General features: G+C 57.5%; 1 protein-coding gene across 1 annotated transcript; it reads right to left on the bottom strand.

Moving 5' to 3' along the window:
* Nucleotides 1-1,282: 1,282 nt before the first annotated feature.
* Nucleotides 1,283-16,978, bottom strand: SF3B2 (splicing factor 3b subunit 2). Its single transcript, XM_067544104.1, is given in 23 exon segments — nucleotides 1,283-2,352; nucleotides 2,618-2,803; nucleotides 4,288-4,387; nucleotides 4,928-5,029; nucleotides 5,164-5,306; nucleotides 5,837-5,907; nucleotides 5,910-5,943; nucleotides 6,618-6,725; nucleotides 7,065-7,154; nucleotides 7,458-7,607; nucleotides 7,978-8,205; nucleotides 8,760-8,840; nucleotides 9,227-9,364; nucleotides 10,140-10,346; nucleotides 11,250-11,338; nucleotides 12,119-12,224; nucleotides 12,474-12,574; nucleotides 12,748-12,874; nucleotides 13,404-13,463; nucleotides 14,328-14,579; nucleotides 15,000-15,077; nucleotides 16,427-16,473; nucleotides 16,798-16,978. Coding segments are annotated over 23 exon segments (2,685 nt in total). The 5' UTR covers nucleotides 16,913-16,978; the 3' UTR covers nucleotides 1,283-2,280.
* Nucleotides 16,979-20,825: the final 3,847 nt, after the last annotated feature.

Here is a 20,825-nt window from a genome sequence, read left to right as displayed (position 1 = left end):
AGCCCCGTGGGGACGCGCGTGGGGGAGCGCGCGCGCGCCTCTCACTCCTGCCCGCGGTTTGAAAGGGGCGGAGTCGACAGCGTGACCAGCCCCCCCCCCCCTCACCCCGCCCGTGAGGTAGAGCCTCATTTCTGGCCTCGCCCCCTCCTGCGACCCTGCACGGCCGGTAATGCAGGAAGCGGGGCCGAGGCTGGATCGGGGAGTGCCCCCCACGCTGGAGTCACCCCGCCCCGCCCCGCTCTAGGGCGCAGGGCCCCTCCCTGCCAGCACGGGAAGCGGGCTAGGGGGCGGGGCAGGCAGCCAGCCGGCTGGAGCTGTGGGCTCACTTCTCCGCCTGCCATGCAGCGGCTCGAGGCAAGGGTCCCCCCCCCGGCAGCTAAGGCAGGATGGAGGCTGAAAAGGGAACAGCCTCCGGCCTAGAGAGCAAGTGCAGCGACCAGCCCAGCTTTACCACCCTCGCTCTGCGGCCCAGCCCGTTCCCCAGCTGCAGGGGCAGGACCGAGGGCACGCGAAGGGGCACAGAGCAGTACCTGAGGCCAGGGGCATGCACGGCTTCAGGACCCCAGGCTGAGCCCTGGCTCTGCAGCCAGCCTGCTGCACCCACCCCAGCTCACACAGGAGGGCAGCACTAGGAAAAGGGGCTTACCTGGCCTCAGCTGTCCCTGCCCCAGCTCTGGCAGGTCCTGGAAGTGAGGTGGCTGGCACAGCTCTGACCTGCAACCACTTTGTGCCAGTGGCACATCAAGGCTGGTGCCCGCCCCTGCCTTCCCCACAGGGCAAACCCCAGGCTGCAGCTGGCAGGGTTGGTTACTACAACGGGGTGGGGGCCTCACCCCAGGGAAAGGATGTCCCCAGCAGCTTCAGTGCCATACATGCCCATGTACCAGCCCAGCATCAGACAGCAAGACTTACCCAACCCTCCTTGATCTGGTCTCAGCCCCAGGGGAGCAGCTAACCAGCAGTCCACCCTCCCCGGCTCCAGGCAGAGACCTGCACACGCACGGGGATGGGGGAAAAGGTCAGCGAGCACAGGCGCTGCCCCACCACCCCGCTGCAGCTGCCAGGACCAACCGTGGAAAGCAAGTGCAGGTATCAAGGCAGAAAGGAGCTGAAGTTTGGATCCTACCTACCCACCCACCACACAGAGCACAAGGCCATAGCCTTGAGCCGGGGTGAGGGATGCTGGGGTGGATGGGCCCATGGCTCTGAGCAGGAAAAGGGAAGCAGACAGGGTGGGCTAGTCTTCCCCTGCGGGGCCCACTCCCAGCCAGCACCTACAGTGAAACAAGAACCAGGCTTCCCAGAAGGGCAAGGACGGGGACTCTCCCCTCAAGACAGCCACAGCCAATGCTGCCCCAAGCTTCAGGACAGCTGGGCCACTAGCCTGTAGCTATGGCACAAGGGCTACAGCCTGATGTTTCTAGATTGTTGCTTGTCTAACAGGAGTCCTGGGTTGTACCCCCAGCTCTGTTCATGGTTACACACGAGGGCAATGGCATGTCACTGCCTGGGCATGGGGGTGACTGGCCAGCACTCAGATGGCTGGGCACTAGCACTGCTTCATGTACAGCTGCCCCTTGTCCCCTCTGCCCCTGGCCAGCTCTCCCCACAGTAGCTGGGCTGCCCACAAACAACATGATAGGGGCCACAGCCCTGGCGTGAGGTCAGAGACCAGGCTCAGAGCAGAGTGCCAAACTAAGAAAGGGCAGGGCCTGCCAGGGGAGATTACTCAGCTCTCAAAGACAACCTACCCCTCTGCTCCCACTGCCTTTTTACAATACCAGAGCCCCCCCCACAGAGCCAGGGAGCTGAGACAGCCCCCCCCCACCTGCAGTGAACTGGAACCAGAGGGCTGAGCGACCACTGCACTCCAAGGCCTGGCACCCCAGCAGCAGAAAGCTCTATGGCAAAGCTCCACAGCGTGACGTATTGCATGAGGTTCGAGATTCCCAGAAGCCTCCCTGAATAACCGTCTTGTCTCCACTTGCCCCACAGTATTTGGCCACAGAGAAGATGGTGCTGTGGTTGATGGGGATGCCGAGACAGCAAGGGGAGGAGGAAGACAAGATTCAAGGGGCCAGACGGAGCCAGAGCCGAGGCAGGGGAACCACCCCAGCACCTAGGATTTTATTTACAAAAAACACAACAAAATACTGTTGATGGGGCACAGGAGAAGATGAAGGGGCAGAGTACCAGCGAGCTGCTCCCCGCCCCTATGGCACAGGGCAGGAACAAGTGGGTTAAAAAACAACAGAAGGGATGCAAACCAAGGGGATGGTGCTAGAACTTGAACTCTTTGTACTTCTTGCCGCCCCCACGCGTGTCCTGGGGCTGTGCTTTCCGCTTCTTTTGCTGCGGGGGGATGGGGAAGACAGAGAGAAAGATAAGTACCCTACTGGGTGGAACACCCCCTCCCCAACCCAGCCCATCCCCCACCCTTGGGCTGGACAGGGGTTGGAGGCACCCCCTAGAGGGGACAAGCTCTGTATTCCATTCACTGATCCTGAGCCAGTCAATCCCCCTACCTTGTGGGGCCAGAGCGGAGCTGGCACCCCATAGAGTGGAAGGACCCCATGTCATCCCCAAGTCACTTCCTCCCAGCCCTGCCCCCCCTCACCTTCTGCTTGGCTGCGTGCTCAGCCACCATGTCGCTGAAGTCCTCCTTCTCCACCTGGGCCTGCTGCTCCCGCACATGCTCTTCATACTTCTGGGTCATGGCCATGGGGTCAAGCTCCAGCTCCTCGGGGGCCAGCGCCACCTCCACCCCCTGGATCTCTGGCACAGGCCCCTTCCGGCTCATCACCTGCAGGTAAGGGGAGGGTGAGAGGCCAGCACTAGATTGGGAAGGGGGGGAACTCCTCCCCCCCCCCCAGGGAAGTGCAGCCAGGGGCCCAGCTAGCCCAGTATATTTCACCTCCAAACAGCACTGGCTGTGCCCAAGGCAGGATCTGGGGAAGAGATCGCCAGGCTGAACATTTAGCATTCTACCCTGAAGTGCCTTAGGTCAGTGGTTCTCAGCCAGGCTACGCAGAGCTATTCCAGGGGTCCATCAACTCCTCTAGCTATTTGCCTAGTTTTACAGCAGGCTACATAAAAAGCACTAGCAAAGTCAGTACAAACTAAAACATCATACAGACAGTGACTTGTTTATATGGCTTTACATACTATGCACTGAAATGCAAGAACAATATTTATATTCCAGTTGATTTATTTTATAATTCTGTGGTAAAAATGAGAATAAGCAATTTCTCAGTACTAGTGTGCTGTGCCACTTTTGTATTTTTAGGTCTGATTTTGTAAGCAAGTTGTTTTTAAGTTAAGTGAAACTTGGGGTATGCAAGACAGATTCCTGAAAGGGGAACAGTAGTCTGGAAAGGTGAGAGCCCTGCGCTAGGTCCCCACAGAAACCCAGGCCCTGCCTGGCTCCCAGCCACCATGACCCCCTGTGCGCAGTGAGTCCCACATGACCAGGGGAAGACCAGGTACTTGCACCTGAACTGAGCTTGGGTGGTCTCACTGAGCGCCCCTTTGTTTGGGGGTGATGAGACAGGGGATACTGGCATAACCAATCCCCTTAGAGCAAACCCTTGAACCCCACCCCTCCAGCCCTGTTGTGCCCACCCTCTAACCCAGGCCCCATCTCTCCCCAGACACATGCCCCCACCCCAACCCCTCCCAGCAGCACCCGACCTCGCCATTCACCACCAGGCATTCTAATCCCAGCCCTCAGCCATTCTTCCCTCAGAAACAGGGATTGTCTAGGCCCGAATGCCTGCCCCCCTCCAGTTCTGACAGGGTGTCCCGAATGGCTCCGTGTCCAAAGATCCTAACTCCAGTTCTAGCCTGGCCCTTCAGCAGCCAAAGTGCCACCTTTTGCCCTCCAAGCTGCTCAACCCCTTTCCCAGTCCATGCAGCTGAGTCCTGCCCCGCTCCCCGCACCATGGCTTTCCAGCTCCCTCTGCCCCAATACTGCCCACTCCCTGAGCCCCACTGTCCTCCCCTGCCCAGTTGGCCCTCTCCCTGCTGCAGATCGCTAGTGAACACAACTGTACTCATGCCAAGGATGGGCAGCCCCACTTCCTGCCCTTCTCCTGGTGCCAAGGATGGGCGGGGCCTCCTCATGGCCCCTCCCCTGCGGAGAAGCCCTGTCACCACAATTGCTCCAGGGCTGCCAATTAAGGGCCTAGAGAGGATGGGGGGGTTCCACCATAGGCCCTCGTCCTGCCAAGCCGTTGGACCAGAACCAGCAACCCAGAGCTCACCAGCTGGCTGGCCCAAGTCACTCACCGTGGACATGTCATAGATGTGAGTGGAACCCATCATAGCACCCCCAACTGTGGCTGTTCGCTTCTCTGGCAGCACTGTGAAGAGCTGGGGCGTCTCGCTGCTGTAAAGGGTGCAAGGGGGAGGGGCAGAGAAATGGAATCAGCACAAAAGGCCACAAGTGCCAGGGGGACAGAGATGCAACCAGCTCTGGGGTGGGACGCAGCAGCTGGGCTGTTTAGTAGCCAGACAGCAGTTTGAGACAGGAAATGTAGAAGAGAGTGTCTGACCCTAATGAAACAGGAGGAGGATTTGGGAAGCAGAATGGAAACAGTAGGGCTGAGACTGGGCCAAGAGAGCAGGATTAAGAGCCCCAATGGGGAAGTCGAGTGAGACCTCCAAAACAGCATCACAAACAGTGCCCCTAGGCTCACACTAGGACACCAGGGTCAGCACTGGCTGCAAAGGCAGAGCATCCCTTACTGGGCCCCACCCACCTCCCTGCAGCACAGCGCCCCCTAGTGCCACATGGGGCCAGCACAGACTGCACAGGACAGTGCTCCTCCCCTCCCTAGGGGATTCTCCCCCCCCCCCCCGAGTCCTGCCCAGCCCTGCTCCCTTTGGGAGAGCAGAGTGGCCCAAGCAAGGCAGAGGCCTGACTTACCCATCCATGGCCTCCTCTATCTTCTTCTTCCTCAGCTCAATGAGCTCGGGGGTCTCCATGCCGGCAGGGACTGAGGAGAAGCCGCCTGGCGTGATCAGGCCGCTGGGGAGAGAGGGCAAATGGTTAAAGACACAGCACTTGGGCCACATGGCCTGGCTGGAATGGAGGAGCCCCACACTAGTGCCAGCGCAACCATAGCCCATGCCAAGGCAGCCCTGCCTCAGCTAGGCACTGACCTGTCAGCTGGGGTGATGAAGCCAGTCTCATCTGGCTTCTCCTCATCACTCTCCTCCTCCTCTTCCTCCTCGGAGGATTCCTCGTCTGATGGCTCCAGCTCTCCCCAGGGCGTCCGGTCGATTTCCTCCTCTTCTGCCTTGGCCTGAAATGAGGGGAGATGGGCTAGATAGAGGAAGGTGTAGGGACAAGGGGGGCTAGCTCTGATTCAGCCACTGAGCAGGGAGACAGGCTGGCTCAGAGGAGTAAGGAATGGGCCCTCTCCCCCAGGAGGCACCATTCCAGCCCCAGTACAGAGTAGGCACAGGGGACTCAGTCTCCAAGGTTCAGAGATCCAACCTTTTCCCCAGCATCAGCCTGGCTGCCCCCTGGCTCTGCCTCAGCTCATCAGCTCCACTGAGGAGCTCAGTTCCAGGCATCCCACTGACACCGGGCAGGGAGGGAATGGGTCAGCGCAGGCTGTGCATTTATCTTGGTTCCTGCCACCCTGGAAGAGCCCGGGCCTGGTTGGCAGTACCAAAGAGGGGGTATGCCAGCCAGTGGGTGACCCCGACCTTGTCCCATCGCGCCTAGAAGACCATAGGAGTGGCAGGTGGCCCCATCCCCCAGGCAATGGCTGTTCCCATCCCCACCCCCATGCAGTCTCTCCAGGGCCATGGCCATTCAGCTACCTACCTGGAACTCGGAAGCATTGGTTCCAAAGACGTCTCCATACAGAGGCTTCCCAGTCTCGTCAACGGGGGGCTTCCCCAACCCCCGGCATGGTACCCGAACGAGCAGCCCTGGGACAGGAGGAAAGGGTTATTCGGGCTCCAAAGGACAGTGGAGTCCACTGGACTAGAGCAGAGGGTGACTGGAAGCCAGGACACTTGGGCTCTGTTCCTGGCCCAGCCACAGACTCTGGCCAGGGCACCTCTCAGCTGTGGGCCTTCTTCTATTTGGGAAGCAGGGATGACGCTCACAATATGCCTTGCAAGGTCTCTGCTTTCTAGGCAGAAAGGGTAGAGGTCACCCCAGGATGGTTAATACAGGTCTCTGGACTGTGCGAGTGGGGCAGGGGGAAGAAGAGCATTTAACCATGTGGTGGAGAGAGAAACCCAGGAAGAAGCATGGAGCCACGGATGAAAGCGATCTACAGCTGGAGCCCTTGGCACTGGGAGGAGGGAGAAAGGCCATCGCTCCAGCTTGGTCTCTGCTAGGAAAAGGGGAGTCCAAGGGATAGAGTAACTCTGCATTGACAGGCAAAGTTAGTGAGGAAACAGTGCCTGAGCTGCACTAGCACTGCCCCACATGAAGCACCCCTAGTGAAAGCAAGGCCAAACCGCAGGGTGAATCCTTGGACTGGGACCACTCCCACAGCCCAAGTAAGGCACTCCCAGGCACTCTGGCACTCAGAGTACAGACTGGGGTGAGGGACCATTCCCCAGTGCCCTGCAGGACGGACACAGCCACTCACCTCTGGGATGGGTGAATTGAGGCCTGGGATCTTCAGGTTGGGGTAGGAGGGGGGTGGGCCATAGCGTTGCATGGCGATCAGCCACGGGGGTGGCACTTTGTGGGCATTCTGGAGCCAGGAGAGACACAGAATTAGCCAACAGTATAGACTCGCTTACACAAACTTGGCTAACCAGCCCCTACGGCAGGGAAGTCCCAGAACGAGGGGACAGAAACTCATCTCACTCACACAGGTGCCCCTCAGTCCCAACCACACTCTCCTCCCATCTGCCTCCCCACCACCACAGCTCTGCCAGTAAACCCAACAGCGGCTCAGCTGTTCTAGTCCTGAGGTGCCCAGCCATGCAGTGGCCATGGCTAGCTGAACCCCGAAGGCTGGCTGTAGGATCAGCAGGTGAGGGTCACACCAGCTCCCCTTGTCTAACAGGCAGCTTCCAAGAGCACTTACCGGGCCAACGGGCATCCCCAAGGCGATGCGCAGCTCATCTGACAGATCCCCTGGCTTCTTCTCTTTCAGCCGCGTCTCAAACTCCTTGCCCTGGTGGGAAGGGGAGTCAGAGCAATTGCGAGGGGGCACCCAATGCTAAGGGGCTCTGGCAGTGCCCCACATGGGCTGATCACTGTCTAGCACCCAGCTGGGGAAGAGGCTCCCAGCAACCACAAATCCAGGGTCAGGGAGAACCAGGCCAAGGTGGGAGCTTTCCTTCCCAGCCCTCAAACCCCAACAGTCTGCCAGAGATGGAGACTGCCCTCCTGAGTCACAGCATGGGGCATGCCCTGGGCACAGGCCCCAGCCAGAGCCGCTGTCCCATCTGAAAGGGCTTCCTGTGGCCCCACTCACCTCATAGTAGAGATCTCCATGGATGGTGAGCTTGGGCTTGGTCTGCCACTTGAAGAAGGCATCATGCAGCTTCTGATAATCGATGTCGATCTTGCCCATCTTGGGGCGAACCTTCTCCCGCATCTTTGATTTCATTGTCTTCTGCTCCTCCTGGGAGTGGGCGGGGGGGAAGGCGAGAGGGTGAATGCACTTCAGACACCCCATGGGATCCCTGCAGCTGCAGGAACAGACTGCCACCCCACACAGCCTCAAATCACCCTCTGAAGGACACAGGCTGCAAACCCCGCTCCAGGAGGCAGCCAGGACAAGATCTGACCTACTAATGGGCAGAGGGTGAGGGGGCATGGCAAAGGATACAAGACCAAATCTTGCAGTCATCCCAGCCAGGGGTATATAGCACCAGCCCCTCCAAGTCACCACACCAGAGAGGATGGGCTCAGTGAAGAGGCTGTTTTTATAGAGAGCCCTTGACTGGCACAGAGATGCAGCTACCTCTGGGGTGCAGTGCACATGTGGGTACCTTTTCCTGCAGCGCCTCTCGCATCTCCTGGATGCCCGTGCGCTTGATGAAGTCAGGCAGCTCGAAGGGCGGCTTCTCAATGCCCCTTTTGCCCTGCAGGTACTTGCGCTTGAAGCACCAGTGCCGTGGCACGGGCACAGAGTTGCGGGTGGCCTTGAGGTGAACCAGCAGCTTAGGGTCCTGGGCCGTCACATCATGCATCTCTACCACATCTGGGCGTGCCACCAGCTGGGGACAAGACAGCACAAGCTTAACCCTCCAAGCACCAGAGTTCGCCGCCCTCCCATTATCCCCTACACCAAGCCTACAGCTTAACCTTTCGAGCACCAGAACCTTCTCTATTCTCTCCCCCCATCCCCTGCATCCAATTCCCCGTGCTCCATTCACCCCCTCCCAGCTAGACAGCAGACACTGGAGGCAACAGGACCCAAGGCAAGCTCATCCTGGGAGACCCCTTGCTGGTACAGTGTCCCCTACAAGAAAAAAAACAGATCCCAACACCCAACTGGGTCATGGCTTTGCCAGTCTGGTCAGTTTCACTCGTTACCTAAATGGAGCCAACCCAACCGACTGAGTTTGGCCATCGGCCCAAAGGGCACCAACCCCGATGCAGAGACCCCTGTGCCCTGAACCAGAGGCTGAGAGGGGAGAGGCTGTTCTGTCCAATCCTTCTCCACAACGTCTTGAGCAGGGTGGTCTCTGTCCCAAGAAGGGTGCCCATCCCTTCAGAGGAATTGTGACCCTGCCACCCCCATGGCACTGGAGGGGACCAACCGTCTCACCTGTTTCAGCTCCGCCACCGTGAAGCGATTCATGCGTCTCAGCTTCTTCTTGGACAGTTTTGGGGCCTCAGGTTTCTTCTCCTGGATCCAAGAAAGAAGGAGCCACAATAGACCTGGCTCATCCAGCCCAGGCTCCCCCACCCCACTCCCACCAGATCGGACCCATGGACCCAGCATCCCCCCCACACGCACTAATACTGGCCAGTGCCAGATGCAGAGGGGGGATCCACCCATCATCACTGCAGCACTAGCCCTGCTGGGGGGACGGGGGGACGGGGGGGACGACGGACGGACGGACGGACACGACACCGACCTCTCTGTAGCCTTGGGGCCATGGTGCCAGCGAGATCAGCACAGATGCCAGCCTATCCCTAGCAACACTTGCCCCCAAATCTCTCCTGAGCTCTGGGCTATGGTGGTGGCAGGGAGTTCCAGTGGCTCGCTGCCTGGCCCCACCCCCAGCCCACCTGTTCATCATCAGAACTGTCATCGTCACTGCCCTTCCGGTCCTCCTCGAAGCCCTTCTTCTTGGGTGCGGCTGCACTCTCCGGCTTGTCTGCCTTGTCAGGCTCCTTCTCCTTGTCTTTCTTTACATCGTCTGTCAGCTGTGGGGGGAAGGGAAGGTGAGGAGGGGCCAAGGCTGGAGACTCCATCCCCAGGGAAGGGACACTGACCGGAGGGAGATTTGAGCAGGGGCGCATGAACCTGAGCAACTGTCCCCCCAAAAAGCAGCTGGGAGCACAAGGCTCCTGTCCCATCTCCTGAGAGGAGCTAGGGGGTACATGCTTCCCCTGCACAGCCCCATAGGGAGCAGGTGGGGATACAGGCCATGTGGCGGTGCCCCTGCCCTGGGGGATGAAGATCTGCAAGCTAGGCCCTTACAGAAGAGAAGGAACTTCTCCCCTATGGAAAGGAAACTCCCCCATCTTCTCACCACAAGGTCTTATCCCCTCAGGAATCAGCCAAGGCTCCCAACTGAACAGCAGGCACCAGAACCCAACTTGTGCCCTCTCCCAGGCTGCAGCACAGACACTGGTCTGTATCCTGATGAGACAGGAGCACTGGCCCCAGAGCCATGGCAGATAGAGCTTGCAGCTAATTCCCCTGCCCCACTGCAAACAGATCCCCACAGGATTCGGGGCTCCATGCAGCCCAGTGAGAACCGCCCCACTGTTCCAACCACCATTGTGCTGCCCTCCCAGAGCTGAAGACAAAACCCAGGCACCAGAACCTCCTGGCACCCCTCTATGTGCTAATCGTTAGAACCCACTCCTCAGCCAGATGCCAGCACTTTAACCACTAGAGACCTTTTACATGTGTAGTGCCAAAACACCAAGACAGCATCCCTCAAACCCAGCCAGCACCTCGGGCCTGGCTCACCTTGAAGGCATCGAAGATCCTCTTGAAGAAGATGAAGTTGGGATCATAGATCTCTGGTTCCTCAGCAACATACTCGATCTCCACCACTGACTCGGTGTCTTTGGGCTCAGTGCGTTGCACGGTCTCTTTCTCCCCTTTGCCCTCCGTGCCCTGTGCTGCCACACGTGCCTTCTTCTTCTTCTTCCGGTTACGGCGCTTACGGTTCCTCTGCCGAGAGAAGGGGGATAATAATTACAGATTCCTCACTCTGGGGTGGAGTATGGGGACTGTTTATACAGGGAACCTTCCCCAGCACTGAGATGCAGTCACACCCAATCCTGTAAGTGGCAGCTCTTCAACAGCGCATGACACTGCTGCACCATATTTGGCAGGCATGAAGAAGAATCCTGGAGGAGGCACTTTATGGTGACAGTATGAAATGTTCCCGACAGTCATCTTGCAGAATGCGGAGCAAGACACAGCAACTCTTGCGAGACTTGCCACAGGGCCTCAGCCTTAGGTGGCAGTTCCCAGCTGCCATGCAGTGTTTCCCTTTGCATCCAGGGGGCTCTTGAGGGAAAGATCTCCCACCTCCTTTCCCTTCCAGCATCCCTGTTGCAGGGAGGTTCTGGTGAGTTTCACTCCCAATTCTTCGACATTGGCAGCCAGTGAAGATTCAAACCTCATCACTGGAAACATGGTTCACAGGAATTTATATTCCAAGCCAACATTTTCAGCCTCAACATCAGGCCGGAGCTCAGCTGACACTGTCACTTTAAATCAACCTCTTGCTAGCCAGACTATGGCTAGACTACAGAGGGAGCAAGACAGGGATGTGCCAGTCTCAGCATCTAACAGAGCTCTCTGCTCCTGAAATGGACACGCCCCATTCAGCAGAAGGAGAAACCGAGGCACAGAGAGGTGAAAGGGTTGACCAGACTTTAGCACAGCGAGCCAATGACAGCCAGGGAGTAGAACCCAGCAGTCCAGGCCCCCTGCTCTAACCCACTCCTCTCCTCCCAGAAGAGAGGAGAGAACCCAGGAGTCCAGGCTTCCAGCTTCTCCACTCCAACCCACAGGACTCCCCTGCTAGAGCTGGGGACTGTAATGTGAGGCATGCAGCCTGCTCACCTCTTTCTTTGACAAAGCCATGTCCTCCTCAGTCTCAGAAGCAGAAATACTGGCCAATGTCCTCAAATCTGTCTCCATATCATCATCTACTGAAATACAGGAAGATCAACAAGACGGGGGAGGGGTCAGACCCACTAGAGCAAGCTCTGGGAGCAGAGACGGAGGGGACAGCTCTGCTGGCCCCTCCAAACTGCATGCTGGGAGCAGGAGCAACTAGCCACATTCCAATCCTCCTGTGCCCCCCTGAACACATGCCAACCAGCCCCCTTTGTCCCAGTGCAGGAGCTGGCTTGGGGGGTGCAGCATACAAAAGGAACACAATCCGGGTGGCTTGGCTGCCTCTGCTTTGTGGAGAGCATTGCCAAGGGACAGGAGACGGGCTCCCTAGGAGACGCCTGCCAACCCCGTCTTCTGACAGAGAGAGGTTAACCGTGGGGCGTGCCTGGAAGGCAGGATTCCCCCTGCCTTCAGACTGCACCCAGCTCATGGGCCAGCCCCAGCAGCAGTCAGCACGGCCAGAGCACAACTGAAAAGCAGGGCGGGGGAGCAAGAGGATGGAGAATGATGGGGTACGAAGGTCACATTTCCCAGGTCACTGGCGCACGCAATTCCCTGCTCTAACCTCTAGGCCCCACTCCTGCATGAGCCAGGAATAGAATCCAGGAGTCCTGGCTCCCAGTCCCACAGCAGCCTCATGCACTAGCCCCTCCTCCTCACCCAGAGCCGGGAATAGAACCCAGGCGTCCTGACCCTCCAGAGCTCCTGCCCTTGTCCCTACAGCACCTCCTGCTGAGAGAGGCCAGGGCTCCCCCAGCAGCCAAAATTCCTGCCCCAGACCACAGAGGAACAGAATGGAAGGAGCCTCAAACCTGTGGTGCCAGGCACGGCTATGAGCTCCTCCTGCCGGATCTCCTTGAGTTGCAGGATCTTCTCCAGGGCCTGAGGGATCTTGGGGCCAATGGTGGAGTCATCAGTCTACAAACAGAAGCACTAACTAAGCAGGGGGATCTACCACAACAGGACCCACAGCCTGGCATGAATGGGAACAACCCAGGCTCCCAGCGCCCCGCTCTCCCGTCCCAGACCCCACTCACCTCCCAGAGCCAGGTATAGAATCCGGCCCGGGTATAGGGATAGGAATTCTCCCCTCTACCTCCAGCGCATCTCAGAAAGCTGCCCACCCACAACAGGCCACCCACCAGCCACCACTCTCTGCATCCTTACCTCTCGGCCTTCTTCCCCAGGAGGAGGTGGCGGCCCACGGGGCCTTGGGCCAGGGGGACCAATAGGAACTCCGGGCAGCAGGGGTCCCACAGGGGCAGCCCCTAGAGGAGCAGGAGAGACACACAAAGGGGTGAGTCCACATAAGGAGCGGATCTGAAGTAACTAGCTCCCTGCTGCCCTGTTCCCAAAGCAGGGGCTGAATCCGAGCCAGTGCCTGCTATAGAGGGGAAAGGCTCTAGCTCCCATCCCCTAGTCTGGGCACTAACAATCTCACCTCGTGGCACCATTGGGGGTCTTGGTCCTATGGGTCTGACAGGCCCCACATCTGGAGGGGGTCTGGGCACCGGAGGGGCCAGCTTGGCCATCTCTTTCTGTCGCTCCTGTTCCAGTAAGACTGCAGCCTGAGAGCAGGGGAACATATGGGGAGAGGTCACAGCTGGGTGAGGGCTGAAGATCAGCAGCCCTGCCCCCCATCCAGCCTTCCCCACAGGATGTCCCCAAGGGTTGGGGGAGGTAACACCCCTGCCATGCTTGAATGTTGGATTCTCACCCCATTATCACGGACAGGGATGCCCAGAGACGTGAGGCCATGAGCCCTCAGGTGGGAAAAGGTATCAGGCCAGATGAGCCCACTGGTGATGAAAGGGGCAGATTGTGGACTAGAGGGGCCCAATGGGGCTGGAGATTTGTGGGGAGAGAGCATATTCTTGGCTGGAAGGGGAGCCAGATAGGGCCACTGGTACTGAAGGTTACGGGGGGAAAAAGTAGGCTGGAGGGGTGGACACCAGACTGGGTGGGCCCACTGAGTGGGGTACCAGTGCGGATGGGGGAGACACACAGCACCAAGAAGCAGCAACCTCGCCGGTTAGTCCTCCCCACCCACATCCTGGCCCCAAGCGCCCAGTGAGATGCCGCCGCGTGGGGCTTTACCCGCTTCTGCTGCTCCAGCAACTCCTGCTCCTTCAGCTTCTCCCCGAACGAGGACTCCCCCTGCAGGGAGTGAGGGGGAGGCCAAAGTGCTGGGAACCAGCTGTGACCAAGTGACACCCATTCCTTGCCTGCTCAGAGCATTGGGAAAGGACCAGGGAGAGGCTGTGATAGGGGAATGGGTCAGCAGGGGTGTTCAGAACAACCTGGGGAAGGGGAGGAGGTGCAGGGAGCTGAATGGATTGCAGCATGTGTTCTCTGGCAGAACAGGTGAGCAATCGGGTCCAATTCAGATCAACGTCAGAGGAGAGAGCAGTGTCTCTTCTGCAACTTGAGGAGGCAAGGAACAGGATCAGGCTCCCTCAGGCCCCTACACGACACACAAACTGTTCTGTTACCTGGTCGATTTCACCCCCGTGTCTCTCTCTATCCCCTGGCTATGGGTGGGCAGACAGAACAGATTGCACGTGCTAGAGTTTAAAGGTGAACTTTCCCTCACCCAGCGTTGAGACACAGCTGCCTCCAGGGTGGGGCACGGGGGCTATTTACCCTTCACCCTGTGCTGAGATGTGGCCTCGTCTGCGATGGGGCACAGGGGCTGCTCAGCATTAGCACGTCACAATAGTTTAGGGCAGGATGTGAAGAATCCTATACACAACGGAAATTGCACTTGGGAGGAAGGAATTCAGGGAGGCCAAATGGCAAAACAGCAGCTGAGATTTGGCCAGGATCAAAGCCCAGACTCTTGCCAAAGGAAGTGGTTGAATCTTCACTGTGTGTCTTCTGGCAGCACAGGCCCTCCTTGCACTACACTAGGCACTGGAGTCAGCACTCACCAGCAGGGGCGAGACCCCAGCACCTCCTCACACCACCTTGGGGCTGTGAGGGAGAACACCTCTGCACTGCTGCCTGCAGCGCAGCCCTTACCTGCTTAGCCCTCTCTTCTTGCTGCATTAGCAAGGCTGCCTGCTGCTGTGCCAGCTTCAGACGATCTTCCTCCGACAGCGCCGAGGGGTCCACACTCTGCATGCGGAGGGGGGGCCCCATGCCTGGGGGAGGGGGAGGGGGCCCCACGCCCATGGGGAAGTTGAGGCTGATGCCAGGGGGAGGGGGAGGAGGTGGCGGGGGCTGCATGGGTGGCATTCCCATGGGGGGAGGAGGGAGAGGGATCCCAGAGAGCTGTGAATGAGAGAAAAGATGAGGAGGTAAGGATCAGACAGAACATGAAGAATCACAAAGCGATTCACAGGTTATTTATACAGAGCTCTCTCACCCGGCCCTGAGATGCTGCCTCTGTGGTGGGGCACAGCAACGTCCCAAGAGCCACACAGCAATGCTGAGCATGCTCAGAATAGGAAGGCTCCTGAATCCCAGAGCCGGCAGGAGGGATTTAGGAAGGTAGAACAGCATTGCTCCGCAGGATGCTGGGGTTAGCAATAGCTTCCGGTGGGAAGTACCAATGGACATCAGTCACCCTAAGAAGCTGGACAACCTCCTCCCAACATAGGAGAGCTACAACAGTGCAGCCAGCACAGCCCCTAGGGAAGCCCCTGTGACCTAGCCAGGACAGGATTCCTCCTCCCCATAGCCCTCACTTACCTGTCCAGCAATTGGGGGCGGAGTGGGTTTGTCACCGTCATCTCCCCTAAGAGACGGCCTGTTCAGCACGATACCAGTCTGCGGAGAGGGAGGACACAGTAAATGCAGCCGCAAAGCAGGTGATAGCATATCCACTGGGGAGCCTCTATCAGAGACTCCCACTGACATGCTCTGGGGAGGAAATCCAGGCTCTGGGGAGGCCAACTCACCACCATGGCAAGTAAAGACAGTAGTGCTACAGCTCCCCACGCAAGTTGGAGCCCGGTGGCGCCACACATAGCCCTCACCACACTGACCATCATACAGTCTCCATAGCCAAGACAGAAAGTAGAACGGGGGGAAGGAGGGGGAGAAGGAATATACTGATGCCCAGAGCCACACAGAGCATATGGCTCAGAGATGGAAGTAAGGCCACCCCCTGCAGCTCACACACTAGCCCCCATCACAGGCTGCAGTACAGTTGCTCTGATTACTCTGAACACTAGCAGACATGCTGGAATGGAGACCTGAGGCCACAGCAGAGCACTTGCCTTTAAATCTCTGCTGATGGATGGGTGGGTGCACCAGCCAAACCCTGCTGTATTACGGGACAGGAAGGAATGCAGAAGCTCAGATGAAATCTCAAGGACCCTCGCTGCAATAGAGCTCCCTGCTGGCATCCAAACAGCATTGATTGAGTAGCTGGTGCCCCCACCCCAAGCCAGCATGGCAGGGACACACACATGCTTCAGTCTTAAGATAAAGATCACAAGTTTCCTTCCATAGGTTGACAGTACCCAAGATGTTCTAGGGACATTCACAACCCAGCTTACTGTTCAAGCAAGTAGTACCTCTCTAGTGCCGGTTAACGTAGTATCTGAGCACCTCCCAGTTATTAATTTATGTATCCTTACAGGTATAGCAGCGCTATTATTCCCTAGAGATGCCAAACAGAGGCCCAAAGAGGCTAGGTGACACTCCCAAGGTCCCCCAGCTCTCCTGAGTCCCAGGCTAATGCCCTAGCCACCACATCAGCCTTCATCTGCTAATGCTGCTCATTTATTCTAACACCAGTGAATCCAGGCTGAGAGCCTCCTGTTTCCTAGTCCGTGTCATTAGTCAGGTGAGGCTGTTGAGTGTGATTACTGCTCACTCTGTTTGCCTGTACTGGTGCCCATGTAGCACTAGGGGTGGTAAAGGTGGGAGACCCTCTCACTGTACGCTCTATCCTGCATGCTGGGGGTGCAACACTACAGAGCATGTCAGGAAGTAAAGTCTCCCACCACAGGTTTGGGCCGCCAAGCAGGTCCCTTTCGCACAGAGGAGTTGGGAGGTGGGTGCCAGGGCCTGAGCCAGGAGGCTGTGTCTGATAGCAGAGCATGTCTCCTGCCCTCCCCCCCCCCGTGCGTAGTGTGTACTGGGGGGGGGGGGAGGGTGTTGTTCCTCACCTGCAGGGTGTACGTCTGCAGCCTCTCCACCAGCTCCTCACGGCTGCCTAGAAAACACAGGCGAAGGTCAGAGCTCACAGGCCAACACCGCCTGTGCCACCACCAGCTGCCCCGCCCCGCCCCGGCACCCCCAGCCCCGCAGGCTCCCGTCTACTCCCCAAACCTACCCCACGTCTCCGGGCTGCCTGGGAAACACAGCGCGGGGGCCAGCTCGGACCCTGCCTCCTCCCCGCCAGCCCCAAGCGCGCCCCCGCCAGCGAGGCTCCCCTCCACGGGTCCCAGACACCCCCGCCCGCACCGGGGCCCGCCGCCACCCCCCGCATGGGCCCCAGCGGCCGCCCCGCCCCCAGCCGGCCCCGGCCGGGCCGCACCTTGCACCGGGGCCCCGATCTCGGCCAGCTTCGCCTGCAGCTCGGGGGGCGCCCAGGCCCCGTAGGCCGGCAGCGGCAGCTCGCCCTGCGGCGGCTCTGGGTGCTCGGTCGCCATCTTCCCCCCCACCAGCTCGCCGTAGGCACCGCTTCTACGTCACTACGTACACACGCGGCGGGCGGCTTACAGCCAATCAGAAGAAGCGCTACCTTCTCGGTAAATGTATGCCCCGGCGGCTCCGCCAGCGTGATGACGTTAACACGCACAGCCCAGACAACCAATGAGGGAGAAAGGTTTCTGCCGCGTTCCCTTCTGGGTGTTGTAGTCCTTGGAGAGTCCCAAAGCAGGGTGACGTCAAGAAGCTACTGGGAGTTGTAGTTCTGAAATATGGAGGGGCTGAAGTCCTCAAGGCGCTTTGCATGCTGGGAATTGTAGTTCTGAGGGGTTGGCGAGGCCAGTATGGGGCGGAGCGAGAGAGAAGGGGAGTGGGCGCTGGAGGTTGGTGTGGCACACGGGGTCTTTCCTACATGCAACTTGCATCACGTGTTAACACGCATGAAACTATAACTGTAAATAGTGACACGTGTGAACATGTGTGTTGGACGTAGTCATGTGATGTGTTACACACGTCAGTGTAGGGGTGTGTCTATGAGGACACTTATAAAACTATAAATCACGACACAGGAAGGAGCACAGAACACGTGGCTGTGTCGATTGTTCTGTGAATGGGGATGGAGGACGCAGCTGTGTAAATCACGATGTGTAACTGTGTGGGACACTGTAGTCATGTGCACTGGGACACAAATGAATGAGCATAGACATGTAGTTGTCAACTGTGACACGTGAACATGAAAAAACATCCTGGGACTCAGACATGCTGGGTACAGGTAATGTACTGCAGATCCTGGCCTGTGTTTAGATCCTGAGCAGCGTGCTGGTGAGCACAGATTAAGCAATGTAAGTAGAACCTCACAGTTATAAACACCAGAGTTACAAACTAAGCGGTCAACCACACACTTCATACAGAATCGGAAGTACGCAATCAGGCAGCAGCAGAGACCAAAGACAAAAGCAAATGCAGTACAGTGCTTGCTAAACAGACTACTAAAAAATAAAGGGAAAGTTTAAAAAAAGATTTGACAAGGTAAGGAAACTGTTTCTGTGCTTCTTTCATTTACATTAAGATGGTTAAAAGCAGCATTTTCTTCTGCATAGTAAAGTTTCAAAGCTGTCTTAAGTCAATGTTCAGCTGTAAACTTTTAGAAGAACAACAGAATGTTTTGTTCCAAGTTACAAATACTTCAGAGTTACTAACACCCTCCAGTCCCAAGATGTTCGTAACTCCAAGGTTCCAATGTATTGTTTAACGTGGGCTCTCCCCATGCCATAATGCCACGTGCAAATCTGCCTTGCACATGCTATGAGAGCAAATTAGGGGCATGCTCTGTCCAGGAGCGTGCCGAGAAATGGAGCAGGGATGTGAGTGGAGAATCTGGGATGGGGATGAGACACATTCACGTCAGCCGCCTTCACTGCCAGAGGCCCCTGGAGTGAGATGAGATTGTGAGAAAAAGGAAGAGAGAGACTGGGGTGTATATGAGGTTAGACAGACCCATAGATAGTTAGATAGTATGCAGTGTTGTCGCCGTATTGGTCCCAGGATATTAGAAAGGCAAGGTGGGTGAGGTAATAATATCTTTTATTGGACCAACTTATGGATATGTAGTGTAGTTGTAGCCGTATCGGTCCCAGGATATTAGAATAATTCATTACTCTGCTAGACACCAAAATCAGGGATTGACCAGAGACACTGAATTTCTGGTTTACTACCCACTCATCCCTTTTTCTCCTGTGACTGCAGAGGTGTTAACAGGTCACTCTACCTTGACTGGTCCTTTACAATACATGCTAACTACTTATGCTAAAACAATCTGTTCCGCCTTTCATTTATCTGTGACGCTTGGAGTACCTTTCCCCAACCTGAAAGAAGAGCTCTGGGTGGCTCAAAAGCTTGTGTCTCTCTCCCCAGCAGAAGCTGGTCCAATAAAAGATATTACCTCCCCGACCTTGTCTCTCCAACTTCTGTACAGATAGAACAGGTTTTTATGGCAATGCTCCTGCAGTCTCAAAGCCCCCACCAGAGGGCAGTACATGCACACTATTGTCATGTCCCTTGGCAGTGAGCTTTTTGTCCCTGTCCCAGCAGGTGACGCGTTAGCCTGGCCCTTGCACGGGGCACTGACTAAGGAGTGAGTGGGGGTCTAGCAGGTAGGCCTGGGAGTCAGGACTCCTGCGTTTTATCCCTGGCTTTGGGAGGGGAGTGGTGTCTAGTGGTTAGGCATGGGGGGCTGGGAATCAGGACTCCTGGGATGTTCCCTGCTGTGAATCTGGGCCTGGCTTTCTTGCAGTGACATGGGAATGTCCTGCAAGCTCCCAGTGGGACGCCGCGGTGGGAAATGTCGTGGTGCTTCCCTGTCCCCCTGGGGGGATGGACCCAGGGCCCGCAGTGACCCGCAATGGCTGGTTCCTAACGCTGGGGATGGCTCTGGAAGTGGAGGGTGGTTTTTCCTCCCTCCCTTTCCCTCCCCTGTATCATTTGGTGGCTCCCTTTGGAACTTGGTGGATGCATAGTGTGTGTGTGGGGGGGGGGGGGTCCATGCCCCATCCTGTCAGGCATGCAATGATAATTGGCCATTAATCACCATAGATCCTGGCCTGATGAGCAGAGAACCCTTTGGTGTGGGCTCCCCACCCCCTTGTTGGAGAAGACAGAGGGGCACAGCCCCTCGGGCCTAGGATCAGACCCCGGGGAAGGATCAGACCCCAGGGAAGGATCAGACCCTGTAAATATTCAACCTTGTAATCACACCCCCAATGGGGGGTGACACCCTGTACCCCTCCATAGGCCAGCACCCTCCAGCTCAGAGCCAAGCCCTCCCCCACTTCAACCCACAGGGCAGTGTATGGGGACCCCTCACACATCTGAGTCCATCTGTCTTTGCCTGCCTTTATCTGTCTGTGTCCATCTGTCTGCCCCTGCCTCTGCCTGTCTGTTCTTACACATGCCCACTGCCCACTGCTCAGCCACGTGGAGCCCTTCAGAGGGGAGGAGAGATGTTTGCCCCAAAGCTCTCAGCCAGAGGGGTCCCTCTGTAAACAGCCCCCACACCGCATCCCAGAGGCAGCTGTATCTCAGTACTGAGCGAGGGGTCCTGTATAAACAGCTCCCATGCCCCACCCCAGAAATGGCTGCATCTCAGTGCCAGGAGAGGGGTCCCACTATAAGTAGCCCCAGCACCCCACCCCAGAGACACCTACATTTCAGCACTGGGTGAGGGAATCACTGGATAAACAGCCCCCTGCTATCCCAACCTTGGGCACCTCTGTCACAGCTTAGCTGGTGCTCCTCAATCCAACCTGCAGCCTCCTGCTGTCCCAGCCATGGACGCTCAGCCCCCACCCCACCTACCTCCGCTTCTCATTCACTGTACTCAATACTTGACCCAGAGCTACAGGAATCTTTCAGGTCTAGCTGGGTCATGAAATCACTCGTTCAGTTCAAAAGTGCCAGATCAACAGCTCCCAGCTCCTCTGCTGTAACCCACTAGACCCCAGGCCCCTCCCAGAGCCGAGAACTGAACCCAGGAATCCTGACTTCCAGCCCCCCTCCCCCTACCCGGTAACCCACCAAATCGCTCCCAGAGCTGGGAATAGAACCTGACCTTGAAATGTTCTTTGAGATCTCCATTATATGGTGAGTGAGGCCATGTGGGGGCAGGGTAGGCTGTCTTGGGGGTATTGGGAAGGGCTGGGCAGGGTGAGGCCAGCACAAGAGCCCCTCCATGGCCCAGAGAGCCTAGCCTGGGGTAGGGACTGGACTGGTATGAAGGGGTGTCTCCGTCAAGGCTGCAGGGCACAGACACATCCTGTGGTTCCCCAGACTGCCCAGCTCTGGCCTGCACTGCCCATCTGGACGTAAGAGGGCACAAGATGCTCCCCCTTCCTCCCAACAGGCAGAACCAGCGTGTGC

The sequence above is a fragment of the Emydura macquarii genome, unplaced genomic scaffold (assembly GCF_026122565.2).
Source record: "Emydura macquarii macquarii isolate MOO-44397 ecotype Brisbane River unplaced genomic scaffold, CSIRO-AGI_Emac_v2 contig_968, whole genome shotgun sequence".
In the NCBI taxonomy this organism is placed as follows: Eukaryota; Metazoa; Chordata; order Testudines; family Chelidae; genus Emydura; species Emydura macquarii.
This window is presented reverse-complemented; position numbering and strand designations above follow the sequence as displayed.